The 26990-nt window shown below is 39.0% G+C and overlaps 1 protein-coding gene across 2 annotated transcripts in view; it reads left to right on the top strand.

Moving 5' to 3' along the window:
• Positions 1-23318, top strand: part of otx2a (orthodenticle homeobox 2a) — a 49721-nt gene extending 26403 nt beyond the window's left edge. Inside the window, exons 1-4 of one of the 2 annotated variants that reach the window (XM_066659583.1) lie at positions 16323-16660; positions 19512-19634; positions 20724-20875; positions 21818-23318. In XM_066659583.1, coding sequence (XP_066515680.1) covers positions 19538-19634; positions 20724-20875; positions 21818-22663 — 1095 coding nt within the window. In that variant the 5' untranslated portion in view covers positions 16323-16660; positions 19512-19537 and the 3' untranslated portion in view covers positions 22664-23318. Of the gene's footprint in view, positions 1-16322; positions 16661-19511; positions 19635-20723; positions 20876-21817 lie in introns of those variants that run through there. The other variant, XM_066659584.1, reaches the window with a different exon arrangement.
• Positions 23319-26990: the final 3672 nt, after the last annotated feature.

Here is a 26990-nt window from a genome sequence, read left to right as displayed (position 1 = left end):
AGAGAGACTTGAATAGCACCATCCCAGACCTACACCCTGCCTTCTGCCGTCTCTTCAGAAAGCGCTGTTCTGAGTCTTATCCCTGAGAAGCCTCTTTCGCTTCTGGTTAACGCTGAGCACAGACAGGCCGTAGAATATGGAGATGAATGACCTCTTCGTATTTCATTTTGGAAATGTCTGTTATCATCGTCTAATATCATAATACACCGCCTTAGTGGTTAGTTTTGCAGCCGTCTTTGTCCTGACCGACCTGGAGGACACTAAGTAGGAACTGATGCAGAGATACTACATAAATTAAAGCAGGGACAGTTTGAAATTGTAGTTTGTTTCTGCTTCTCTCGTATGTGTCCCACATCAGACGAACCTATGTGAAATGACTAGAGGAGGTCTTAGAAGATGGTTGCATTTTGTGCTTAAGGCAAAGTTCATGATTATAATCAAAAACACTTTTTATAAATTTCTGAGGATGTTTCCTCACCGTTTGCTACTCTCCAGGCTGTATTTTTTTGAGTTTTCAAGTCTTATTCCTTTCTCTCTCTCTCTCTCTCTCTCTCTCTCACTCTCTCTCTGTTCAAGGCAGAGGCATCTGGAGAAATTGAGAGAACTCCAACTGTTGAAAAGCATGAACCGAAATTAGGATATTGCTCTATTCCTGCTCCATATGTGGGTAATATTGACTAGGGTGACCAGATGTGAGATGGTGAAGAAGAGGACACGTGTCGGGGGGGTGGACGACTGCTGACGTGCAGACTGACCAATTAAATGTTTACAGAGAAGGTTATCGACCAATAACGGTAGCTCTACAGTCAGACCGTTCAATCTGAAGATTTTAGACTACTTCACCACGCCCCCTTCTCACTCAAGCGAACCAATCGGAGTAGGGGAGGGCGGGACTAGTTTGATTCTATGTAAGCTCTAGAAAAACAAAATCCCAGACGTTTGTGAAATTCTGCCCGGATATTTTTTAAGTCTAAAAAAGAGGACATGTCCGAGTAAAAGAGGACGTCTGGTCACCCTATATTGACTAATTTATGCTGTTTCAAGTCACTTAAGGTGGAAGTGTCTCTAAATTCGGGAAGGCTAACTGCATTAACTGAAAGTGCTACAAAACTAAACAACCCAAGTTACAAATGAGTTTCTGTGGTAATTCAAACAGTGAATAAAAATGTACAGACAACTTACGCTTCAGCAACAAACAACAGTCGTTATTCTCCCTCAAACACACCATTCCACCTTAAAAGACAGGGAGCTTAGAGCTGCCTTTCCACATAATCTTACCCTTGAACACTCTGAGTTATCCCAATCCCAAAGCCCCATATCTGAATCTTATGGCCCATGTGGACAAGGTATGTCCCTTTCTCAGTAAGGGTTTGTTAGAGCATCGTGTCCTTTCAGACCTGCGGGGTTGAGTTGTCACCTCTTGTCACATAGTGGTGCAACACCAGGTTATGGGCTGCCGTTCAGTCTCACGTTTATCCACAAACCATTACCCTGAACTCCCCCTGTTCCTTCACCACTGGGTTGTTAGATCTCATCTCCTCAGAAAAAAAAGTAGGGGTGATGGCTACATCACTAGGAGTTTGAAACAAACCGCAGCCGTTGTTGAGTGGAGGTGTGACGATGTGAAGGGATAGTAATGGTTCTGTAAGTAAAACCCCTCCATTCCACCCTAAGCGTCCACTCTAAAATCCCACCCCCTTTTCCTTGAGGGTGCACCAGATGCTCCAGAGCTGTGTCAGAGGACAGTGTGTGTGCGCTACCTGTGTGTGATGTTGAAGTCTAATCTAATAATTGTAGTGTGTGTTCTACCTTGATGGCTCTCCTCAGCGGGAGGCTGAAGCCCCTCTGTTCTCCTAAAGCCCCCTCAACCTCTCACAGTAATTAAATCAATCCGTCTAAGCTGCCCCAGGCTTTTCCCCGCAGAGAAAGAGCGCAGTTCAGCTCTAGTGCTGCTCAAAAGACAAACCGAGCTGAACAACACACACACCTCCGTATCACACACACTCAGCTCAAATCTCAGAGATAACGTCCACGCGGGTGAATGAGACAAACAAATCACACACACACTAATCACAGAACACATTCATACATTTCACACACTCACACAAATAAGTCACACGTTAAAACCACACACGTAAATCACACTCACATAAATAACACTAACAAATCATAGGAACCAATCACACAGCTCAAACCCACAGATAAATCGGACACAATTCACACACACTCATTTACTCATAGATGTTTGTACTCTGCTCATTTCCTCAGGTGAATCACACTGCAATACAATGAGGGGACGTGAAGTGTAAGTATGTAAAGGTATAGTCTTAGTCTAGAGCAGATATATATATATATATATATATATATATATATATATATATATATATATATATATATATATATATATATATATATATATTTATTTGATATTAGTTGATATGAACCAATCCAGACAGCCGAAGGGCTGATCTAGTGGCTGGAACAGATGACAGATATTGACGTGAACAAATATAACCATAGCAAAATGTAAACAAGCAACAGTGAAATGAGCAGTTTTACAAGCAGATGTCACAGGACGAGAGACAGTTGGTTTAAAAAGAGAGAGAGAGAGAGAGAGAGAGAGATGCATGCGTCAGGTTGTGGCCAAGTTAAAAACTCCGATAGACAAATTGGATTACGGAATGAAGGATTAAATCCAAAAAAAGAGGGAAAGGAGGAGGGGGGGGAGGCGACAAACAAGAAAAGCTGGCTGTGATCACAGACTTTAATATATTTCTTTGCCTTCTTCTTTCCTTTCTTCTTCTTCTTCTCATCCCCCTCCCTTTCTTTCCCTTTCTCTCTCTCTCTCTCTCTCTCTCTCTCACATGGAGGGAAAGCCCTGGCTTAGTCCAGGACTTATTAAACCCAGGATTAATTTGTAATGCTCCCTTTCCCCCGAAGGCAACTAGCAGATTTGTTATCTAAAGCAAACAGGGCGAAGCGCAATAAAACTAAGCAACAAAAGAATGTGAAGTTCTCCAGATTTTGGAGGGGTTTTTGTGGGGCAAAGGGGGTTTTTAAGGGGCTTTTGGAGGCTTGGCGGATTAAAAAGGAAGTTGTATTCCTTAATATTTCCTCCACTACAAATAAAAAAGAAAAAAGACCAGGGCAATCAATGCATGTTTAAAAGAAGAACACATCTAGTAGCTGTTGGCTTGTTGGGTTTTTTGTGCATTAATGATATATATATGTATGTATGTATATATATATATATATATATATATATATATATATATATATATATATATATATATATATATAATATATATATGTGTGTGTGTGTGTGTATATATATGTGTGTGTGTGTTTGTTTCTGGATTTTTTAATTATTATTATTATTATTATTATTAATTTATCTTCCCCTCAGTATGCTGAATGCGTTATACTGGTTCAGCCATGTTATTCCCCACTGGAGAAATGTCGTTCTTATTAGGGTTTATTACTGGACTTAGAGCCAGACAATCACAGGGCACCACACACTCACCCAGTCACTCTCACACCTGTGGAACGTTTCACACACTCACCTGTGGACACATTTGTCAAGATACTAATGAGGACTGTGGGAGGAAACCGGGGCACCAGGAGAAAACCCACACAGACACAGGGAGAACACACCACACTCCTCACAGACAGTAACCCGAGGGAAGGATCAAACCCAGGACCACCACAGCACATGCTCTGAGTCTGTTATAAAGTGATGTGTGACTATTATGTAGTAAAGTACACATCTACAGGCCTGGTTTATGAAGTGAGATAAATTCTATTATGACATCACAGATTTAATATATTTTTAATTGATATACACAGCAATTACCAAATAGTTTAAATATCAATCAAGAAATATTTATTGATGAAAATGGACACAGAGCTCCAGAATTGATTGATATAAAATTGATCTTTAAATTGAGTCAATTTATAATGTATATATTTATAGAAATATTGATATTTTTAATTAACATTTTAATTTGCACATACTCGTGTAGCTTTGTAATTATTGTTAAATTGGCAATAAAACATACAAATATAATAAAAACTATAAATAAATAAGAAATTATAATATAATTAGGACAGTTACTGTCAATGTGTCCATCATCATATTTTAACAGAATATAAAGGACATATGGTGTTTTCAAATACTGCACATCCACTACAGCGAACGAATGTAAGTATTTTTAAATATAATAATACAGTACGTACAGGACTGTACGCTGTGAATTCCTCTATGTTTAGTGCGGTGTCCACGTGTGTGCGGTGGTGTTGAATACAAGCTTACACAAGCGTAGTAATCCTAGCTTTAACTGAACAAAGACCAGCTCTAGTCCTCCTTTATTTCCAGTGTCTCGTCGTCCTCTGTCCTCTGCGTGTGATATCAGTCTCTTCAGTTCTAACTTGGCTTCGGTCCTCAAGTCTGTCAAACAGAAAACCACTCACAAATCTGGGGAGATTCTCTCTGTCCATACCGCTCCATTCAGAGAGAATGACGGAGTGATAGATCCTTGGGATTAGGGGAATGTTCTTTTTCTCTTTTATTACTTCTTTAGGTCATCCTTTTGTTAAGATCAGTTTATCCCATAACCTCCCTCTCAAGCTTAAAGAGAGGTACTTGATCTAGTCTGTGTGCTACAGTAAGAGTTGAGGCAAGTGGCCAAGTTTTTAAAGTAGTGGTGTCAATCGATTACAAGTTTTTAGGGCATTAAACACAGAAACATTCTGTGATTAATCACATTCTTAATGACATTCTGTGATTAAATGAAAGTTAAATTGCAGGTATAAATCAAGGTATAGAATGGTGTGTAAGACAAACTGGTTACGGGAAACCATTCTTTTTACTGTATTGTAATATTTAAGGGTAGTTTTGGTGATATTTGAAATATAATCTCTTTTCTTATCTTATTTGGTGAGTAAAAGTTTCAGAGAGAGTTAGCATCAAACAATGAATGTCGGACAAAAGTTTGATTCGAGAAAATTGCAGCGTGCAGGTCACAGTTCAGACAATTAAACATCTCCATATTCAATCTTTACAACTTTATAAGAGATAAATGTGTGGATAAGACAAGCATGAGAAAAACATACAAACTTTTTGCAGCAGATGTGTGTGTGTGTGTGTGTGTTATGGTAAAAGAGTTATTTAATCCTAATTTCAACATAAAAATAATGCTATCTACCCTCTGAACTCAATAGTAAGGATGCTGTGTTTATTGCCTGATTAAACCACTAATATGTCACTAGGCCAAATTTGGTTAAATGATTGACTTGCATTTTAAAATATAAACACATTAAGGATTCCAGGTTAATTACATGTAACATTTAATGCAGTAATGTTGTGATAAAGTGATAATTCTGTTATTATTCCACCTTTACTCCAACTATAGTCAGCCAGGGCCTGTTTGGTGTCTGAAGTTTGCTTATTTACTTCTACACTGGAGATGACACTAATGTAGCTACAAATTAGCAAATAAATGTAAATGCGTTAACTATAGGCATCATTGTACACTCCCTTCAGTCTATGTAGAGTTATTTGGTAATCTCTAATAGACTTGGTAATGTGGTATCAAACACTGTATGACAATGTGGTCTGTAAAAATTGACGTGTACGTTAGCTAGCGTTGCTAAAAACAGTAAGTGCGACAGCAGCAGCCACTTTCAAGTGTCTGTTTTTTTTTCAGTATTATTTCATATACTTGTTCAATTAGTAAAGATCATTTATTGGTATAGTTGCTTTTTGAGGTGTGCAGTCAATTGTTGCTGGCCAAAGTCTGTTGTTTTTTTTCTCACCAATGATGAAGAAACCAAAAAAGAAACTCCAAAACAATGGGTTTAGATTCTTTGCGTTGACCTACACTGAAACTCAGTAATGTTTTCACCTTGTCCTGTAATTGTGGCATTTAACATATATAGAGATTTGTTTTTCATTTGGGAGAATAACAAATAACAAAGCAGCCTTTCATCATATACAATGCCTTGTGAAACTTTTTACCCCCTTGGCATGTTTCATGTTTTGCTACATTTTAACCTGCAATTAAAATGGATTATTTGTAAGGTTTTCATCATTTCATTTACAGAACATGCCTACAACTTTGAACATGTGATTTTTTTTTAATTGAGAAGCGAAAAACAAATATGACAAAATAACAAAAAACTTCAGTGTTCATAACAGTTCACCCACTAACGTCAAGTACTTTGTAAAGCCACGTTTTGCCGCATTTCACTAAGCGACCTCTTCACTATGTGACTTCTGAAGGTAATTGGTTGCACCAATACCAACCATTTTAGGGGCTTCATAGCAAAGGGGGTGAATACATATTTACATGCCAATTTTCCAAACATTATATATATATATATATATATATATATATATATATATATTGTTTTTTACTACAGGTTGTAATGTCCCAAAATTGGAGGGGGAGAATACTTTGGCAAGACACTGTAGTTCAGCTCCTGTTTAGCTCATCTTCTCAGCTTAAACAGATTTTAAAATCCAAAACCAAAAAAAAAAGGTTAAAAAGACAATCCGCAGACACTAAAGAATTGACTAGAGAAATAAAAGGGTGTGCTATCTACGGTGGTCACATGTTGGAGTGACAATAAGTGTTTTGCAGGTTCTGGGTTTGAATAAAGAGCGTCAGGCCTCTGCTTGTAAGTCTGTATAAAAGAGTTTAAATCAGCCATTATGCGCTACTAAGTCCCTGTGCGTCTTTCGGGGCTTTAGTGTCCATATGTCACATGACCTTTTCAGATCCCAATTCCCACTGATTGATTTTGACGTGCGCTTAGCGACAGGTTACCGTGGCGTTGCCACCAAGCCCCCCATACAGACTACGCTTTGTGATCAATAAACTGTAATTAGCACAGGTTTAGCGTGCTAATACCTGTTTATATTGTGTGGGGGTTTTTATATTGTAATGAGGAGATCTAATCATAATCTGCTGATTTGATATCAATTAATCAGTCACCCCACTGCGGTGTCAGGATTTAGAGCTTTTCTCAACGTGATAACATTTAGACCAAATGAAAGGCTTTTTAAATCTGTGTAATGACTTTTTCTGTCAAAGCCGGTCCCAGTGCTGTCATATTTGGGCCGGCATCGCCATGACAGCAATGCTTAGATAATAAACTCTATATAATATATAAATTATATATATATATATATATATATATATATATATATATATATATATATATATATATATAAAGACCTCCAAAATGCTAACTGTCAAAAAGAAGGCAAAGTTTTTTCACTGTCGTTTTGGACCATTTCTCGTAATCCATCTATTATGAGATTTTCAAAGTGTAGAGAGGAAAATCTTATTTACGTTAGAATAACATTTTCATAACACACACGTTTTCCATCTGTTATAGGTTAGAGTGGGATCTGAATGTTTGTAACACCTAAACAAAGTTGAGACACGTGTGTGGGGATTTAGAAATCCTTACACAATGCTAACTTGTGTGATGCTAGCAAGCTTCAATTAGGTACATGCTAGCTACGTTAAAAACAACCGGACTAAAGAAGCTTAAGATGTAAATTGAATTTTTCTCTTCGCACCATTACTGAAGTGGCTTCGTTAAGTGAATGTTTACTTAAAGTGTGTGTTAAAGGCAGTAGTCTCCTTTTCAGCTGGTGTTCCTTTGTGTTTTTTAGAAGGGTGTAAAGCTGCGTGGGAAAAGTTGATTAAGCGTTTTAAGACATGTTTTAATTCATAGGATATTACTTTCATTGCTGAAGCCTTTTTATGAGATAAGGCTTTTTTACGGCACAAAAATCAATACGCAATCACATCGAAAATGATCTCTAGGCTGGGTCTATTTGGTGTGTGTGTGTGTGTTTGTGTGTGCACTACTGTATCTCAGCCATCAAAATAAAAGCAGCGATGCTTGCTTTTTGCCAGAAAATAGAGCAGTGATTACAGCCCAGTAAACTGCACTGCTGCTTTAGACCCATTTTATTTCTGTTTGTGTCGTTTAACTAAAACAATGATGAATGGACCAATAGGATTGACTCAAAAACTACTTTCAATAATTCTATTCCTGTCACTCCCATTCACATTTAAACCATTTAATTTGTTGTTGTGTAAAGACTATCTTGTGGAGAGGCAAGGTTTTGTTTGGACCTTGATAATGTACTCTTTATCAGTGGCTCAGCCAATCAGATTTTAGAACTTGATCAATTCATTATATACCAATGTATATAACAAGTATGTGTAAAATACTACATATCACCAATAACTAACTCTCTCTCTCTTTCTCAGCATTTCACTGTACAGAAGTAGATCTGTAGAATTATGGGATGGCAGTGCAGTGGAGTTGCTGCAAGCAGAGAGATAAGCGCAGAGCAATTCCACACCGTACTGATGAAGAAACCAGCTTCAACACTAATAATATCTCTCTCTCTCTCTCTCTCTCTCTCTCACACACACACACACAAACTTCTACTGGCAGTCATAGTCTAGGCCATTTTTCCCATCTATCTTTTCAGTAACTGGATTGATATCAAGAAACCCAAGGTGGTGTTGTCATTTTGCACCCTCTGAGTTTTTCCTCTCTCTATTTCTATTTCCCTTTTTGTTTTTTTCTGTCTCTCTCTCTCTCTCTCTTGCTCACATACAAACACACATACACTCTCTTTTCTCTTATTTCTCTCTCTCAGTCTTAATCCCCATCTCACTCTCTCTCTCTCTCTGAGCTGGGGGTGGGTCAGAGGGATCTGAACCTGCACATTCTTGTGTGGCTGTGCGAGGCTCACTTGGTAACCAGAGAGAGAGGGAGATGCAAGTTTTAACCTGATTCCCCAGGAGCAAACGACAGGAGAACAGAGTGGGAGAAAGTGAGAGAGGAGAGAAAAGGCGTTTATGTATATGTAATATTTGCGGAACACAAACCCATTGTTACGTTACTGTAGTGTATTGTTTGGACCCGTAGATGGTTCTCTAATGAGTGATAAATGTGTGTTGTTGTGAATGAATGTGTACACTTAATTTTCTATAATCAGTGACCAATCTATAAGAATATATTATTATTAATAAAAGGATAAGGCGTATTAATTATAGGTTTCTTATTTTTAATTATATTTACTAAACTATATCATAATATTTTGTTGTTCCTAAAAAGCAGTGTTTAGTTTGACTTTTCAATAAATCGTTGATATGATTTTATGAAGTTATTATTATAATTGTTATTATTATTATTATTATTATTATTATTATTATGAACAGCGATTCCAAATTTCTGAAATGTAGTTTGTGTGTATGTGTATGAGGAATTGGGGTGAATTGAAGGTGTGTGTGTGTGTGTGTGCCTGTGCTCATATCTGGTTTCTGACTCTTTCATGGCCCCTCCCCTGTATTTACCCTCCTAATGAGGGGGGCGGGACCCTGGCTCTGTGATTGACAGCTCCATTCACCCTTCTCCTCTCTCTGTCTCTCTCTGTTACCCACACTGCACTGGGCTTTACCTGCTCCATTCAGCTCATTTTGAGCATGCACAGTCCTGTGCAAAAGTTTGGACACCCCTGGACATACGACATGTTATTGTTGATTTCTCTGAGCGAAAAGAAGTGACCCATTCTGCAGAGAGAGCACACTCCTGCAGAGATTAATCCACAGTCCCTTTTTATTTGCTGTATTGTACCATCGAGGGGAATAACGTATAAATCATCGCTTGTGGAACAGTTGTGATACATTTTATGTTAATTATGTTTTATTTTTAATAAGTTAAACTGGATTGTAAATAGAAAATATGTGCAGTGATCATCATATCCTCTCTGTTATTCTCTCTTAACAAAACCAGTCCCCTTCAGAAGTTAAACACTGCATTTCTTGTTGAGAGTGCATTTGTTTCATTCATCGTCATCATCATCACCATCACTGTTCTCAGCTAACTGTCACTGTCTTTGATTGAATCAGTGACTCTGCATTTAAATGTGATCTCTGTAGAGGATGTGTCAACAGTTTCCACTCAAGAAACAACAATGTTATCCGGGGTGTCTACACTTTTGCACTTGACTGTGTTTCTCATTTGTTTTCAGAGAGAATTTTCTTTTTTCAAATTTGTATTTGTTTCTGGGTATGCATCTTTTTCAGTGCATTTCCCCTAGGGTCTTTGAATCTGAGGTCTGTTACCCCTCCGGTTCTGAGGGATGAGTGTGTGGGTGTGTGTGAGAATGTCTGATCAAAAGTTTGGGGACACCCACCTTTTCATAAAGCGATGTTTCATTGATTTAAAGGAAGGATCTTAAATTTGTGACTTTGCAAAACCTTAAAAAAAAAACAAGTCCTTGCTTGGAAATAAATTACTCCCAGAAGAAGTGAAACACAAAGCAGTGATTAAATAGAGACATCTTAAATGTAAAATAGGAAATGAAAAGGTAGTTTCTTTCGCTCACTGGTAGACTTGAGTAGAAATGACTTTATAAGAAAATACAAATCCATCAGTATTTAGTTTCTTAACTTCAGGTCACTAATTAATACCCACCTCTAATTGACCATAAATAACCAGGTAGCGTGCTAACCAGGATTGTGTGCTTCATAGGGGCATCAGTTGGACCCCCATTCAGTCATCAGAGGTGATTTATAACCAGTTGTATGTGTCACTGTCAGAAACAATCCGTGTATCTCTTGTCAATGGTCAAAGAATATGAGTAATAGCAGCATGTTTCTTTATAAGAGCCTTTTTAGCAAGGTTACCATTTTGAAAATATGAGGTTTTGGTCATAAGTGTTATTTAATTTCTGCCTCATAATAGAAATAAGAATGAACTGTTCCCCAAGTCTCCTTCAGAGTTAATTCCCAATGTCTTTTTTGAGGGGTTCTGTTTAACTGTGTTGTTCAGTTCCTGACCAGATTTAAAGCTTTAGCGTTTTAATCTAAACCAATAGAGAAGAACAGTGGCTGTGCAATCTCCACTTCCAGTCACTGTCTGTGAGGTGTTTGGTGTGTTCTCCCAGTGTTTGTCTAGGTTTCCTCCCACAGTCCAAGTTGATATATTAGCTGTGCAACCTGTCCACAGTGACCCTGAACAAGATGAAGCAGGTACATGAATTAAATGAATTAAGAGAAGAATAGGGCCGTACTCATTCAAGTTCTTGTGATAGTAAATGCTGAAAGAAGTGGCGTGTGTGATACTTTTTAAATCAAACTGAATAATTGTTTGGAAGGATTTAGAGTGTTTATTCTTTTCATTCTAGTTATTCATCATTCATCCTAGTTTTGTCTAGGCTTCTCTAGTAACGCCAGTGGTTCTGTATAGAGCCATAAACACTCTTTCCATAAAGGAAAACCTGTTGGGTGTGATTCTTTATAGAGCTTGTTAAATTGATTCTATGTTCATTTGGATGCCCATGGTCAATAATACATGTCACCTACAAACAACACACTTGCAATAAACTAAACACTTGTAAACAACTAGCAATGAAAATCTCTCTAAAAACTCTGGTTCCAGCTCTGTTCTAATCTTTACACTGATCACAGTTTTAGAGTCAGACCTCATCTCAGCTAAATTCTAGTTTCAGTCTCTGGTCTGGGTTGTTTTCTGTACTTTCTGCTCTAGACTCGGCTCTAGTCGGGGTTCTGGTCTGTACTCTCCACTCTGGCCTCAGCTCTGGTCTGTACTCTCGGTTCTAGTCTCAGCTCTGGTCTGTACTCTCGGTTCTAGTCTCAGCTCTGGTCTGTACTCTCGGTTCTAGTCTCAGCTCTGGTCTGTACTCTCGGTTCTAGTCTCAGCTCTGGTCTGTACTCTCGGTTCTAGTCTCAGCTCTGGTCTGTACTCTCTGTTCTAGTCTCAGCGCTGGTCTGTACTCTCTGTTCTAGTCTCAGCTCTGGTCTGTACTCTCTGTACTAGTCTCAGCTCTGGTCTGTACTCTCTGTTCTAGTCTCAATTCTGATCTGTACTCTCTGTTCTAGTCTCAGCGCTGGTCTGTACTCTCTGTTCTAATCTCAATTCTGGTCTGTACTCTATTCTAGTCTCAGCTCTGGTCTGTACTCTCGGTTCTAGTCTCAGCTCTGGTCTGTACTCTCTGTTCTAGTCTCAGCTCTGGTCTGTACTCTCTGTTCTAGTCTCAGCGCTGGTCTGTACTCTCTATTCTAGTCTCAGCGCTGGTCTGTACTCTCTGTTCTAGTCTCAGCGCTGGTCTGTACTCTCTGTTCTAGTCTCAGCGCTGGTCTGTACTCTCTGTTCTAGTCTCAGCTCTACTCTCTGTACTAGTCTCAGCGCTGATCTGTACTCTCTGTACTAGTCTCAATTCTGGTCTGTACTCTCTGTTCTAGTCTCAGCTCTACTCTCTGTACTAGTCTCAGCGCTGGTATGTACTCTCTGTACTAGTCTCAGCTCTGGTCTGTACTCTCTGTTCTAGTCTCAGCTCTGGTCTGTACTCTCTGTTCTAGTCTCAGCTCTAGTCTGTACTCTCTATTCTAGTCTCAGCACTGGTCTGTACTCTCTGTTCTAGTCTCAGCTCTACTCTCTGTACTAGTCTCAGCGCTGGTCTGTACTCTCTGTACTAGTCTCAGTTCTGGTCTGTACTCTCTGTTCTAATATCAGCTCTGGTCTGTACTCTCTGTTCTAGTCTCAGCTCTACTCACTGTATTAGTCTCAGCTCTGGTCTGTACTTTCTGTACTAGTCTCAGCTCTGGTCTCTACTCTCTGTTCTAGCCTCAGCTCTGGTCTGTACTCTCTGTTCTAGTCTCAGCTCTAGTCTGGGCTGTGGTCAGTACTTTATGTTTTAGACTAAGCTGTAGTCTCAGCTGTGTGATAGTGTCTTACCTTTGGCTTTGATCTCCTCTCTATAATTAGCTCAGGTCGGCCAGTTCACACATTGTGTAACAAGAGCAGACACATTTATTTTTAATCTCCTATGCATAAGAGCGCATGGATTACACTCTATAAGGCAGTGAAGCACACCCATGTGCAAAAACCTTTGGGCTTCTCTGGTGAAATAACTCTGTTCTGTTGTTTTCTATGTTAAAATAAGTGAAAACGTTCTCTACAGAGAACACACTTAAATATAAACATCATACATTAGTACGTACAGATATAACATTGTGCATGTGTCAGAGGCCACATTTATAATCGTTCACAGCCATTAATTTCTTCAAGTAATCACATATAAGCAAAATCCACACATGTCCATCTTTCCAGTGTCAGAAGACAGCTCAACAAAGGTCTGGAATGAGTGGATCTTTCCATAAGCCCCAAGAGAGAAGTGGAAATAGAAAAGAAGACAATGTGATCTCCATAACTGGACTTGTGAGTTCATAGTGTTTAGGTAAGATTTTACAGACTGGTGAGTGTAAACTTTCATGTCTGGAATCAAAAACATCAGCCAGCCTAGTTCTGAAGGTGATGAAAAACTGAAAGCATTATTCATTTAAAAAATTACATTGAGGTAAGTGTAGAGTTCTGTAACTAGTTTTTGTTAATTTTCGATTAAATGTGTAATTTCTGAAATTGTAAAATGCATAAACTATGTACACATCGGCACTTTTAACTGAATAATCACTCAGTGGTCTCTGACTTTTGCTCAAGACTGTAGCTGAAAAATAACTCCACCTCAAACAGCAGAGTTGGCATTCGTGTGTGTGTGTGTGTGTGTGTGTGTGTGTGTGTGTGTGTGTGTGTATTTGAGAGTGAATGACTGCAGCTCTCAGACTGCTTTCATATGCCAAACACCATTAATAGCTGTATTAATGCTTAATTACATCCCGTCTTTTGCTGATTGTGTAATTCCTTATTGCTCCTCTGATCTGAAGCTGTGAAAATATAATTTCTTGCTCCGTTTTATTTGGAAGTAGTCGAAAAGTTTTTTTCTGGCTCTTCACCTGGCTTTTTTTTTTTTTTTTTTTTTTTTTTAGTAAACCGCTTGGCTGTAGCTGAGTGGTTTTGGGGGGAGTCTAACGCGAATACACACCCGAGTAAACAGACTGGATCTGGCCTGACAGCGTGTCATTCATTATGGTAATTAAAAGGAGTTGTGATTTCAAGAATGGCTTTTGCGTTTTTAACAGGAGCAGAATTAAAGCTTATGTGGATTAAGGAGTTCCTCAGGGACCGGTACTGGGGCTTAAGTAATATTTTCACACCAAGGCCAATATTATTTTTATGGTAAATGTCACCTATGATGTTATTTGTTTTAATATATTGCAGTATTTGTATTTTAGGCAAGCAACTAAACTCAAGCTTTTACATATACTCCTTCACATATTTAGGAAGAACTGTCCAATCTGCCCAATGAGAACCATTTAGAATTTAAAAACTTTTTTATGGCTTTAATTTAAAATATATATAATTTTACAGTATTGTTTCTAAAAATCAGTGCTAAATAAACAACATACTTGCATCCAAATGTCACCCGGAAGCAAACTCAATAAATATAAACCCCCTTTTTTGTTTAACTTCATTAAAAAAAGATTTGTAAAAAGATTATAGACATATATTTTTATATATATTTTTAATGAAGTAAAATTAAAAAAGAGTTTAAAAACGCAGTAGGAATTAAAATCAAAAGCAAGTTAAAATGGACTTGTTTTGACTTAGAGAGACTTTCCCTGTGCGCGCGCGTGTATCAGTGAGAGAGTGTTTAAATTCTCGCGGAGAGTTGGTCGCTGTGCGCGCACTTGTTCAGAGAGTCGGGACGCTCCTCTGACTCAGGAGTGACTGCGGCCGCACAGAGGAGGATATTTCAGACAGAAAGAAAGAACAGGAGAAGAGACAGAACGAAAAAGAAAGAAAAGCTGGAGCAGAAGATAAACCCGTCCCGTTGACAAGCCTCGCGTCGGATTGAGTGGGGATTTTATGCATCATCGTTTTAATAAGTAACGACAATATACACGAAGCACAGTTTAGCCCGTACACACACACACACACACACACACACACACATCCAGAGCGCTGCGCTGATCCCGCGGCTTTACCGCGCGCTTCTCCGGGATTAGACACACACACCCGGGACAATGAGGCTTAGACCCCGCGCGCTTTAACCAGCTTTACCCAGAAAATACACACAGCCCATAATACTCCTGTAATATTCACAAATGCAGAATAAAACCAACTTCAAAACAACTTCAATGTTCTCTCACACAGAAACGGGACTCGGGGTTCTGCCCCGCCACAAATAAACAAACAAATTCATAATACTCAAAAAAAAAAAATCAGATTCGCATGTTGGTTCTTTTAGTTTAGGTTTAGTTTGATTGTTACTAAAATTAGACGACATGTGATTTCTGTTGAATTCCGTTTTGAAAGTTTTGAAACTCCAGAATGATGCTGAATGTTTTTTTTGTTTTGTTTTTTTACTTAAGTTCAATTTAGTGTTTTACTTTATTTGTATTTACTGATTATTTTTTCCTCCACGGAATGTTTACTATGAAGTAATACATCAATGATATTTCTATGAAGTTGCTGAATTTGAATGAATCTTAAACCTTTGTGAATCTGACACGCCAAAGAACTGAACATAATGATTTATCCTTTCCGTTTTTCTCTACAAATTTCATTAGATTTGCTCTTTTTGTTCAACGTGTTTGACGTTTTTATAAAACACATCTTCACAGACATTATCATTGCCAAATAATTTACACAATCACTCTTCACTTTTTAAACAACATCTTTATTGGTTTAATATTTGTAAAGTTTTTTTAGTTGTAAATTTCGAACAGCATTTTTAACTTAGGCCACGCAGCAAAATATGCCTTCAGAGCCGCTTAAATAAAGAGAAATGAGAAAGCTTGCATAAGGTACGTGTTTTTAACTGAACACAAACACATGGTCAGATAAAACGCACGCAATTTATGTATAAGTTTATTTATGCACTGAATTTAATTTTTATACTTAAGTTTATTTTACATTTTAGTGAGGCGCTCGAGCACCGCCAAAGCACATTAGGTCCTTTTCAAAGTCACTTTTTAACCAGCATTTAAATATCTGCGTTTGTTTGTTTTTATTTTTTATTTCCTTGCTGTTTGAAATTGTTTAGGCCCAACTAAACTTAAATAGTTAGAGTTTATCTCATGAGCTGTTTTCTTCATATTAGCGTCATTTAAATATCGGATTTTTTGTTTGCATTTTTATTTGATCTTTCGTGTTCAAGTTGGCGTCGAATTCAGATCCTTTCTTTTCTGTTTTGCTTAATAGAACACTCGCACTGCACCTTCGGAAGGCGGTGGCGTCACAATCACCCTGGGCGGGGCCGTGCCGAGTTTCACGCTCCTTGATTGGTCGGCTGGTTTAGCCATGAGGAGAAGCACGTTCTCTGATTGGCTGCGGTGGCTCTCTTTGACCCACGAGCCGCGGAGGGCGTCAAAAAAGTCGATCGATCTCCATTCGTCAACATCTTTGGCTGTGGCGCGCGAGAGAGATGAGTTTGAGGCGGTTTTGATGGTGATGGGTTTTTTCCTGTTGTTATTTTTACACGGTCGCTATTGAAGTGTCTTTATAGACGTGTGGTTCAATGATTCCGTGCTTGTTTCCGGAGACAGTTTTTTATTTCGTCGCAACCTTCAGTAATTTGTGACTTTTGTTTCCGTGAAAACCTTTTATTTACTTGCGGACAGTTGTCGTTGTTTCCGTGGAGAACTGTTGCCGCGTGGATTGGTATCTAAGGAGAGTGGATAAACAGAAGGCCAGTCTTCAGGTAAGAAACGATTTTGTTATTTTTATTTAAATACTGTATTTCTTTAGTTTGGATAGGTTTATAAAATGTTCTAGTATGAAACAACAAAGAAAACAAAATTCTTAGCGTGAACTTGTTTAAAGCAGTAAAAAGTTAAGAGATATAATGTGCTAAACTTGGACACCTAAGCCAAATTGTCCCAACACTCCTAAGTAAATAAATCAATGCATATTTTGCTTAGGACTTTTATAACTACATCATTTAGTTTGCCATTTTGTTTCATTTAGTATATATGCAGATTTGACCAGTTTGGGACGATTAAAATATACGCAAAAAGCTAAAGTGTGACAAAACTTCGGCAAAGTTTCATTTTATATAGTACATATGATTTCAATTGGGAAAAAATAGTTTAACTACATTTCACGTCATTTCTTTTGCCAATTTCAAAAACTGCAAAATTGTGTATTTTTTGTACTGTTTCAGACTCAGGAAATTAAAGCAAGTAACAGCAAATAAACAGTATTTGTTCATTAAATAAGTTTAAAGGATGTGTTTACATTTTTATCACCTGTCATTCGAGTAGGAGTGCCCACTGTATAGTTTTAATTTTTCATTATTTATTTCTGATATATTTTCATATTATTTATATTAATATATGTATTTCTTATTTCTGATATCTTACTGAACAGTGACGTTCCTCGCGCTGTTTAAGCTGTGTGTGTGTGTGTGTGTGTGTGTGTGTGAGAGAGAGAGAGAGAGAGAGAGAGATAAAGAACTGGTTCTGGGGGTTGTGTGGTGTATTTAGTGGATGATGATGATGATGGGTCTTCAGTAAATGGAGCCCCCTGTGCGTGCGCGCTGCTGGCTGTGGCTCGCCGCTGATTACCATTTGCTTTAAGGCGCGCGCTGTGGAGCCTTTCATACACATGAGCCTCAGCAGAAAAGAGCACCATCAGATTTACACTAACTTTCTGTCTTCATACATTTGTAGCTCCGCGCTTTTACATTGACGAAGAAGCCCACCTCCTCATTTAGGCCTGGAGCTGCTCTATTAGCATCACTGAGACATGATCATAACTGAAACAAACACACACACACACACACAAACACACACTGAAAAACAGCCTCAATGTAACTTTACTAAGATTAAAGTTTAACTTTCTGAAGGTAAACAAAGTCAAGCTTTGTGTTACTAAAAATAATTGAATTAAAATGAGTAAACATGATGTTTCTGAACTTGCCAAATCTGACCAATGTTTATCACATATTTTAAATGAAAATGATCATAACTTGAACTGATCATAAACTGTCAGAAACTAAAATCTAGATCTCAAATTTGTAAAAGCCTCTGTGGATTTAAAAAATTAGTTCTTGTACACAATAAAACATCAACATAACTTTAACAGGTATTTTAACTTATTACAAATTAAGAAACATTAACAGTAATAACCCAATAACTGCAAAACTTGGTTTCAGTTTCTTACTCAGTAAGATTCAATACATTCAAAACCTTCAAAAAATTCGTAGAGTTTAAAGTCGAAAGTGCATTTGTTCTGTTTTTCTAAACAGTTTGTAAATCCCTAGGTCACTGAAGACTTTGTCCAGGTGACATACCTCCTAAAGCTTAATTGATTATATTAATAGTTTAACAATGATAACGAAAATATATTCACGTAGGCTTTAAGAAAACATTCAGAAATGTTTTCGTGAATAAACCGCGCGGCCAGTGTGGCTATAAATAATGACAACGTTGGCTCTAGACATATTTCTTTAATGTATATCAATCTCAGAAAAATGATAGATGAGGTTAAATAAAGTAAAGTTTGTGAACTATTCGCAAAGGAGGTATTTCAAAAACTATACAAATGAGTAAACCAATAAATAAATAAACTTTGATAATGCAAGCACTATTTAATAAAACAAACGAGTCAAACTCAACCTCTAATTAACACAGGCCCGTTGTGGCCAGTTTGTGAGCGGACGGCTAATTACAGCCTCGAGCCACTGGTCAGTGTGGTGTGAAGCGCTAATAGGACGAACAGTGAGTTAACGAACTGGTGAATCTGAGAGCCCATTAATGAATTCATCCTTACACAAGGCATTATGAACCACTGGGGCAAACTTACCGACTCTGACCATTGTGAACCAGGGTTCCTACAGTGGTCAGGAGCTGAGATTCTCACAGTGAATGTGTGGAATGGAGGAATGGCGATGTGGACGGGGTTCACTCAAACACTCACTAAGAACCAAAGCGCTTTTTTTAAAGACTCGTTTCATTCTCTCTCCTCCGCCAACGGAACTGTGCAGGACGGGAATGGCCGCGGAGTTACGCTTTTACGTGTAATATGACCACTCTTCATAGCAACCTTATTTCAGTTGAAATGCAAGAATCTTAACACTTCCTTTAAATCGTTACAGAATTTAGAACGTAAAACGACCGCCTGCGTAAATTCAAACAAATTTTATTTAGACAAATTTGACGTTTTTTGTACGCAAAATTGTACGTTTAAACTTTTGCAGGCATTACGTTACACAATAAACACACTTTGTTGGGTGATTCTTTTCAACGCTTACACCTTACCACGAGGAGAAAAAAAGTACATGTTATAAAACATTAAAATATGATAAAAGGCCTTTAAGCAATAGTTTAAGGCAGCACTCCAGAGTCCTGTTGATTGTGTTTAATTATTTCAGTTGAACCCAATGTAAACATGTGAACTAAGTCAAGTCAATTTAGTTTGGGATTGCTCTTATAACCCTCATAGCACTTTTACTGGGTCACTTTATTTCTGTGTTCTTCAGATTCAGATTATTTTCTATATATATTTTACTGATTATTTAAATGAATCATGAAAACATTTTTGTGTTGTAGGTGTGTATTGGGGTGTGTGTGGAAGGATGATGTCTTATCTGAAACAGGGCCCTTATGCCATGAATGGGCTGGGGCTCGGGGGCGCTCCCATGGACCTCCTCCATCCTGCAGTGGGATACCCAGGTACTGATACGCTCTCTCATACACAGGCCTAGTCTAAGGGTCATTTTAATATGGAGAGTTTGGCTGTTTTAATAGGTCAAAGGAGAACTCCTAATATTCAAACAGCCGTGTCCTGTACCACATTTTTTACTGCGATTGGACAAATATTTCCAGAGATTCAACTCTGGATTTCTGCCATAAAAGTCCACTATTTCAACCCAGTGTCTTTTGCTCAGGAAATTCATATTTATATTATTAGCATGATTTTAATTGCCCCGTTTAATGCTCTGTATTGTAGCACTGCATACACCCGACTTTCAGCCATGTTAAAGAACATCAACCAGGGATTAGTTACAACAAAAAATTGCAGGTTTAACCGTTTGAGAACTCAGTATATCAAAGTAAATCACGGTGTCCTATATATGCCATATATCTTCTATTTTAGATTCGGGTTGAAATGAAAGATTAGTACAGAAACGTTTAGCAGTGCTACAGTGTTCAGAGTGTTTAGCAACCGCTACAATGTACTCTGCCTATAGTATCTCATACATAATATATATATATATATATATATATATATATATATATATATATATATATATATATATATATATATATATATATATATATATATATATATTTGGGGTGGGTGGAGTGTGGGCCACAAGAGTTAGGCACTCAGCTATTTAGAGATGACACTACACAGACATTTATGCTGTAGATACAAACCTTTGACAGGTTTGAGCTTAAAGGAACACGTTTTCTGGGTTTTCCTCAGTTATTTAATCAATCCAGAGGAGAACACCAGACAGAAAAAACAAGCTGCAAACTTTCAGTAATTAGCTTTTTAACACTGTGCAGATACATTTTAGCCCCTCAAGGTAAAACAATGGCCCATATGTCATATTGGGAAGGTTATTGAGATTCAAAGCAGTTATAAGAATGGCAATTGTTATTTTGTCTTCCACCCCAGTGACATATATTATGTAAAAAAAAATTTGTTTGTTTTATTTCAGTCTGTGCTACACCACTCCATGTTTTTATGAACAGAAAGAACCCAGAATGACCCTGTACTGATCACTTAGCTTATTCCTTTGTTTGTGTCTGTAGCGAACCCTCGGAAGCAGAGGAGAGAAAGAACGACGTTCACTCGCACTCAGCTGGACATCCTGGAGTCTCTTTTTGCTAAAACTCGCTATCCAGACATTTTCATGCGAGAGGAAGTGGCACTGAAGATAAACCTGCCTGAGTCCAGAGTGCAGGTAAACACCTGATACACTGCACCACGTCACTCTGACATGTCTCATAATGGAACAGTCAGATCATATTCACTTAAAGGGGCAATCAGTCATTTTTAACCACTGAAAGGTAGCAAAAATATTTATGTAAGAGTATATCCATTACATATTCACTTTTCAATAAAGCACAGATATCAAAAAGCTCAGCTGTCCCTGAGTGGTTCAGTTTACGCTCGATGGAGTGTCTCCTCCATATGGAAGTGGCTGTGTTTCAAAATCTCTGACACATCCAGATCTCTTGGTGTCAGTATAATGGCTGTCTCAAAACATGAAGAAGAATCACTGGAGAAAATGGAAAGATTGGTTTCTCATTAAAAAGTTATTGAGTTATTGCAGGACGATTATCTGCTCAGTCCATTTAACTGTTTGATTTGGATTATGCAAATCAACATGCCATGGGAGTTTGAGGATGTTCCTTGTCTGAGCACCCAGCAAATAATGCTAACACTGATGAAGCAAGTGATGGTCTTGCCCTGCTTCACAAAGTTCGGTTCAATTTGTGTCTGAGGTTTATGCTAATGCTAATGTTGTAGCATTAATTATTAGGTAAAGGTAAGTAATGAAAGCCTTCACCTCACAGTGATCTGAAAGTGTATGTAATATATAATTTTAAAGCAATAGGTAGTATTTTTAGCTTAAAATTCAAGCTTCAAAATCATAGTGATGCTTTACTGAGCTGTAAAAGGGAGAACAGAGCCTCTGTCATTGCTACTCTGCACTCAGCACTGCAGAAACAGCACTATGTAACCTTTGGAGTTACACCCCCTTGATTTCAGGAGAGTGCAGTAAAATTAATTACACTCTGCTACTGTAGGGGGAGCCCAAAAGCTAAACTACTAAATCTTACCCAGTGTAGCTTTAAGTAGGACTTAAACTTGATTAACTTTTTCTTCTGTTTTTTTCCAGGTTTGGTTTAAGAACCGAAGAGCCAAGTGTCGGCAGCAGCAGCAGAGTGGCAGCAACAACAGCAACAAAATCCGTCCGGCCAAGAAGAAAGCCTCGCCCTCCAGAGAGAGTCCAGGGTCCGAGAGCAGCGGTCAGTTCACTCCTCCGGCCGTGTCCTCTTCTTCGTCCTCTTCGTCATCCTCCTCCTCGTCTTCAGGCTCCAACCCCCCAGGCCTGGGAGGACTGGGTATGAGTGGTAGCTCCGCCTCCAGCACCACACCCGTTTCATCCATCTGGAGCCCTGCCCCCATTTCACCTCTGCCGGCTCCACCCACTCTACCAGACCCCGCCCCTCCCACCAGTGCCTCCTGCATGCAGCGGGGTGTTTCTGCAGCAACCGGAGTGCCCTCATACCCTGTTTCCTACAACCAGACGCCCGGTTACGGCCAGGGTTACCCAGGCAATGCTTCCGGCTCATATTTCGGAAGCATGGATTGTAGCTCGTATTTGGCGCCAATGCACAGTCATTCACATCACTCGCATCACGCCCAGATCAGCTCCATGACAGGGACAGGGGTCTCAGGACACCACCACCCACACCACCCGCACCACCTCGGGCAGAGCAACGGGCACCAGCACACACACCCTCACACACATGCACACACACACCCACACACTCACCCACATCAGGCCTACAGCAGCTCAGCACTGCCTTTCAGCTCCACAGACTGCATGGACTACAAAGACTACAAAGACCAGCAGGCAGCTGCTGCTGCCGCCGCGGCTGCGTCGTCATGGAAACTCAACTTCAGCTCCGACTGCTTGGACTACAAAGACCAGGCTGCCTGGCGCTTTCAGGTTTTGTGAAAAAAAAATTGACCCTTTGTTTGGGAACTTGCGTCTCCACGAAAATATAAACATATGGAACTAAGAAAGAAGAAGAACGTGAACTTTCCTCTGGAAGCTCACAGCTTCTGCAAATTCAGTATGGATTCTGAACTAAATCAGTGGTGAGGACTTAGTGTTGATGCAGGTTTGAGTTTTTGGTCGTCCTCAAGGTACATGGCCAATACCTGCTGCATTTCACTTCGGACACAAGAACTTTGAACTCTTTGTTTTTTAACCTTTACCAAAATCTCCCTCAAAATACTCATAAATGCCTCTTGTTTTTCCCTCTAGAAGAGGTCGGCCTAGAAACTGTACGCAGCTGGTCCTGTTCAACTAGAACCTAATTGGGTATTTGAAAGGCAAAGTATGAAATCTAGTCAAATTAATGACGTCAAAACCTGACCAGGGCTGTGATGTCACTGGTGTCCTGAAAGTTGCTGATGAAGCTGAACTTGATCTCCTGTTGGCCAGCTTTTAGTTCATTTTCCTTTCCCTTTAAATTGTGCAGTGACATTTTAAAGTGGAACAGAAAATCAAAGTAAGAAGCTGGGAAATAGGACGGCAACTTCAGCACTTTGTATGAGTGTGTGTGTGAGAAGACAGTAATTCTGTGATCTTGTCTATTCTTGTGAAGATGAGCTGATATGTTTTGCATTATGTTCATTAAATAAAATAAAACAAGTTTAAATTGCTGGAAGGCTTTTCATCAGTGAAAATGTATGAAGTGGAATACTGTAGGGGGCTGAGAAAAAAAACACACACATGAAAAAGCACACTTGCAGTCCTTGTGATTTGTCTATCCAAGCTCTGCCCTCAATGTGTTCTGTCTAGTTTACTATACTGCCCTTCCTGTGAGTATAGTTGTAACACAGTTTGGCAGTAAGCTAAACAAGATTTTCAAGAATGTGACAGAGACAGAAATTCTCTACTTCTCTAGCTCCAGGATTTAATATGTTCCTTATATATTAATATAATGTGTGTAATCTAAAATAATCTTCTTTGAACTTCAGTATACTTCACATCAAGTATATCAAAAATTGATAATAATAATAAGTAATAAGGATACTGTACACCTACATAAACAAATAACATATCTATGACTAGTAAACTATTGGCTCGCTAACACGTTAAAACCAAAGAACATTCTCTGCTAATTGAAGTAGTATATTTGAGAACCACTTCAAATTAAAATCAGTACATGACTTAATTATGAGATATAAACTAAGTGAAATGTTATATAATGAAACAATAAGTTAACAAACACTTAAATAAATAATAATAAAAAAAGAAAACTTACAGCTGTTGCTTTCTGTAGCCAATCAACTGACATTTTCTTCAAATGACAACAGTACAGAATTCTGAGTAGAGTTTAGAGGCTGCTGTGAATGTTCTAATTCATCTCACATCATATACATTTAGGGTCTGTCCCAAAACCTACGCTGTGCCCGAAACTGTGCTCTGTTCACTACTGTGCAGTATTTTTGTGTTCCGTTTTGTGTATTTTTGTAGTATTGTGCGAAAACATAGTGGACAATTTTCAGTGCGCTCAAACATTCCCACAGTGCACCGCAAAAGGTAGTGTACATCCCATGTTCGCTAACTGATGTGGGTAGTGGATACCCATAATGCACAGCGCTGCTTGGTAAAGCCCGCATGAATTAGTGTCTGGAATTGTTCACTACCCTCCTGACTTCAGTTGCTTTTTTTTAGTGCACTGTATAGTGAGTAATATAGGGAATATTGAGTAGGGAGCCATTTCAGACACAGGGCTTGTGAGCTGTCACACTAGAGAGCATAATACATCGTAGTGTGCGCGCTCGCGGCACGCAGGCTGTCCCAATTAGATACCGCTTTATGCTGTCTACCAAGACACATTGCACCTGGCCAAATTTTAAGGCAGCATCGAACCCTTCCTCGGCCGCGAAGACAGTCCCATGGTGCAACGCAAAAACAGGCCCCGTCTATTTCGCTCTACTCCCATATAAAAAATAATTAAAATCGTGATAACAACGGGAAGATCCACCGCGCTGAGGTAAGTAAACACCAGTTGCGTGCGGTGGGCGGGAACAAGCCGTGACGCAATCGCTCTCTAACTAGAGCGTCTCAATGATCTGCCTCACGAGGACAGACGACCGTTAGAACGCTGTCTACTTAAACACTTGTATACGTAGTCAGTGCCCAACTGTTATATATTCATTATCATCTTAGAGGCCTTTTTTGAGTACGATTCCTAAACAAATGCTTTATAGATCTTTGACTTCTTCCTACCATTTACCTATACATTTTCACATATTGTCATTTCCTTTTCCCCTACAACTCAGTCTCCCAAACCAGACTGTCATATTGTGACACATTACACTTTCAACCAGAGAGCGATATGGTATTTCCACTGTATCTAAACTGACCTCAAACACTTTTTAATGAGATAAAGACGCTGCAGAGCTTTCTTATAAATTAACTCAAAATTTTCCTCAAAATCCAAACAGCTGTCCAAAATTGTACCAAAGATATTTAAAACAGCTAAATACTTCTATTTTCTTCCCCTTAATATCCACCAATAGGGTGTGCCCTCTGGTAATAGACGTGCCTTCTGCTGCTAAATGTCCTTTGTCTTCTCCATACATATCTTATATGCAGAATATTTACTGACAGACTAAAGTCTGTCAAACTTGTCCAACCTTGCAACATTCATTCAATTATTCATAAATGTTCTGTAACCATTTCTATAGGGAATAATTGGGTGCAAGGCAGGAACACACCCTGGACAGAGCATCAGTTCATCACATACTCACCCAGTCACTCACACATTCACACCGGTGGACAGCCAGTCACAACACTAACCTGTTTCTGAACTGTGGGTGGAAGCAGGAGCACCCAGAGGACACCCACAGAGACACAGGGAGAACACACTGCACTCCTCACAGACAGTGGCCCAGGCAGGGTTTGAGCCCACAACCCCAGGACCCTGGAGCTGCGTGAGACAGAGACATTAACCTTGCAACCTTGCAACGGTGGCTATTAATAACCAAAAACATCAAGCCGACAACGTCCTGTGTCTACTAACGAAGGACTAGAGGATGACCACCACACACTGTCTCTGACTTTACATCTACAGAGTTGCACAGTTACGTGATGGTGGGAGCGCACGCTGAAATCACTTGTTACAGAAAAGCCCACCCGCTGAAACAGAGAGAGGCAGAATGATGCACTCAAGGATTTTATAAACAGCACAGACACTGCGGAGTGGTCTCCTGGGCAGCGGGGGCATTGTTTATCCAACAAGAAAAGCACAAATCACGATTTTAATTAACAAGGGTTTCTGTGCTGTTCCTGGAGTCTCTGCATCCGCCACACAGCTGAGTAAACACAGAGAGAGAGAGAGAGAGAGAGAGAGAGTGTGTGTGTGTGTGTGTGTGTGTGTGTGTGTGTACCAGGTATGTGTGGACTGAAATCTGTTTATACCTTTACATTGTGGGGACTTGTCTTCTTTGGGGGCTAGTTTGAGAATTATGATTTTATTTATTTATTAATGTTTTCTTTATTGGTTTGGGAAGACAGGAAAAGCAAATTCATAAACACGTACCATTGTCTTAGATATTCATGTAGTTTTCTTTACCCCCTGCCCTTATTTCCATAGCCTCTCCCACAGTGTGCAAAATTAAACGTGAAATATTACATAAGATTTGCATACTCAAATTTACTTGAGCAACAACAGTTAAAGTAACTTTAATAATATATTGGCGAATCCATGGTTCAACAGGTCTCTAAACACTGAAGCTGCCTCTGCAGTGGCCACCACATCTGCAGTGTGTAGGCCTTTGCTCTATTTACCCAGGCTGAGGATCTTTCAAAATAAGTGGTATCCAAAAGGTACAGCAGCTGCTGTTTAATAGAGGGGCGGTGTGGTGATATCCATCACTGGATCAATACATTTCTTGCTACTGTTATACATGATAACCAAAGTTTATCAGTTGTCAGTGTCACCTGAAAACCAGAATGATAGTTTTAAAGTTATTTTATCTGTATAATCTAAAGTGAAGACAGGAAAGTGTTACAGTTGTAGATGTGGTTATGGTTAGAGAGAGGCTTATGGTTAGGGTTTAAGGTTAGGGGGTAGGGCTTAGGTTCAGGGTTTAGGCCAGTCTCAGCCACAGATGTTCCACCCACAAGTTGACAGAGAGCCTGATACTTTCTATGCACTGTCAGGATCTGCTAGTTTTATTCTGATTGACTCTCTGTACATCCGTATATACAGTTTCGTGTATTGTTTTGTACTGGTTCTGGTACTGGTCTGACATGAAATACT

The sequence above is a fragment of the Hoplias malabaricus genome, chromosome 2 (genome assembly GCF_029633855.1).
Source record: "Hoplias malabaricus isolate fHopMal1 chromosome 2, fHopMal1.hap1, whole genome shotgun sequence".
In the NCBI taxonomy this organism is placed as follows: Eukaryota; Metazoa; Chordata; class Actinopteri; order Characiformes; family Erythrinidae; genus Hoplias; species Hoplias malabaricus.
This window is presented reverse-complemented; position numbering and strand designations above follow the sequence as displayed.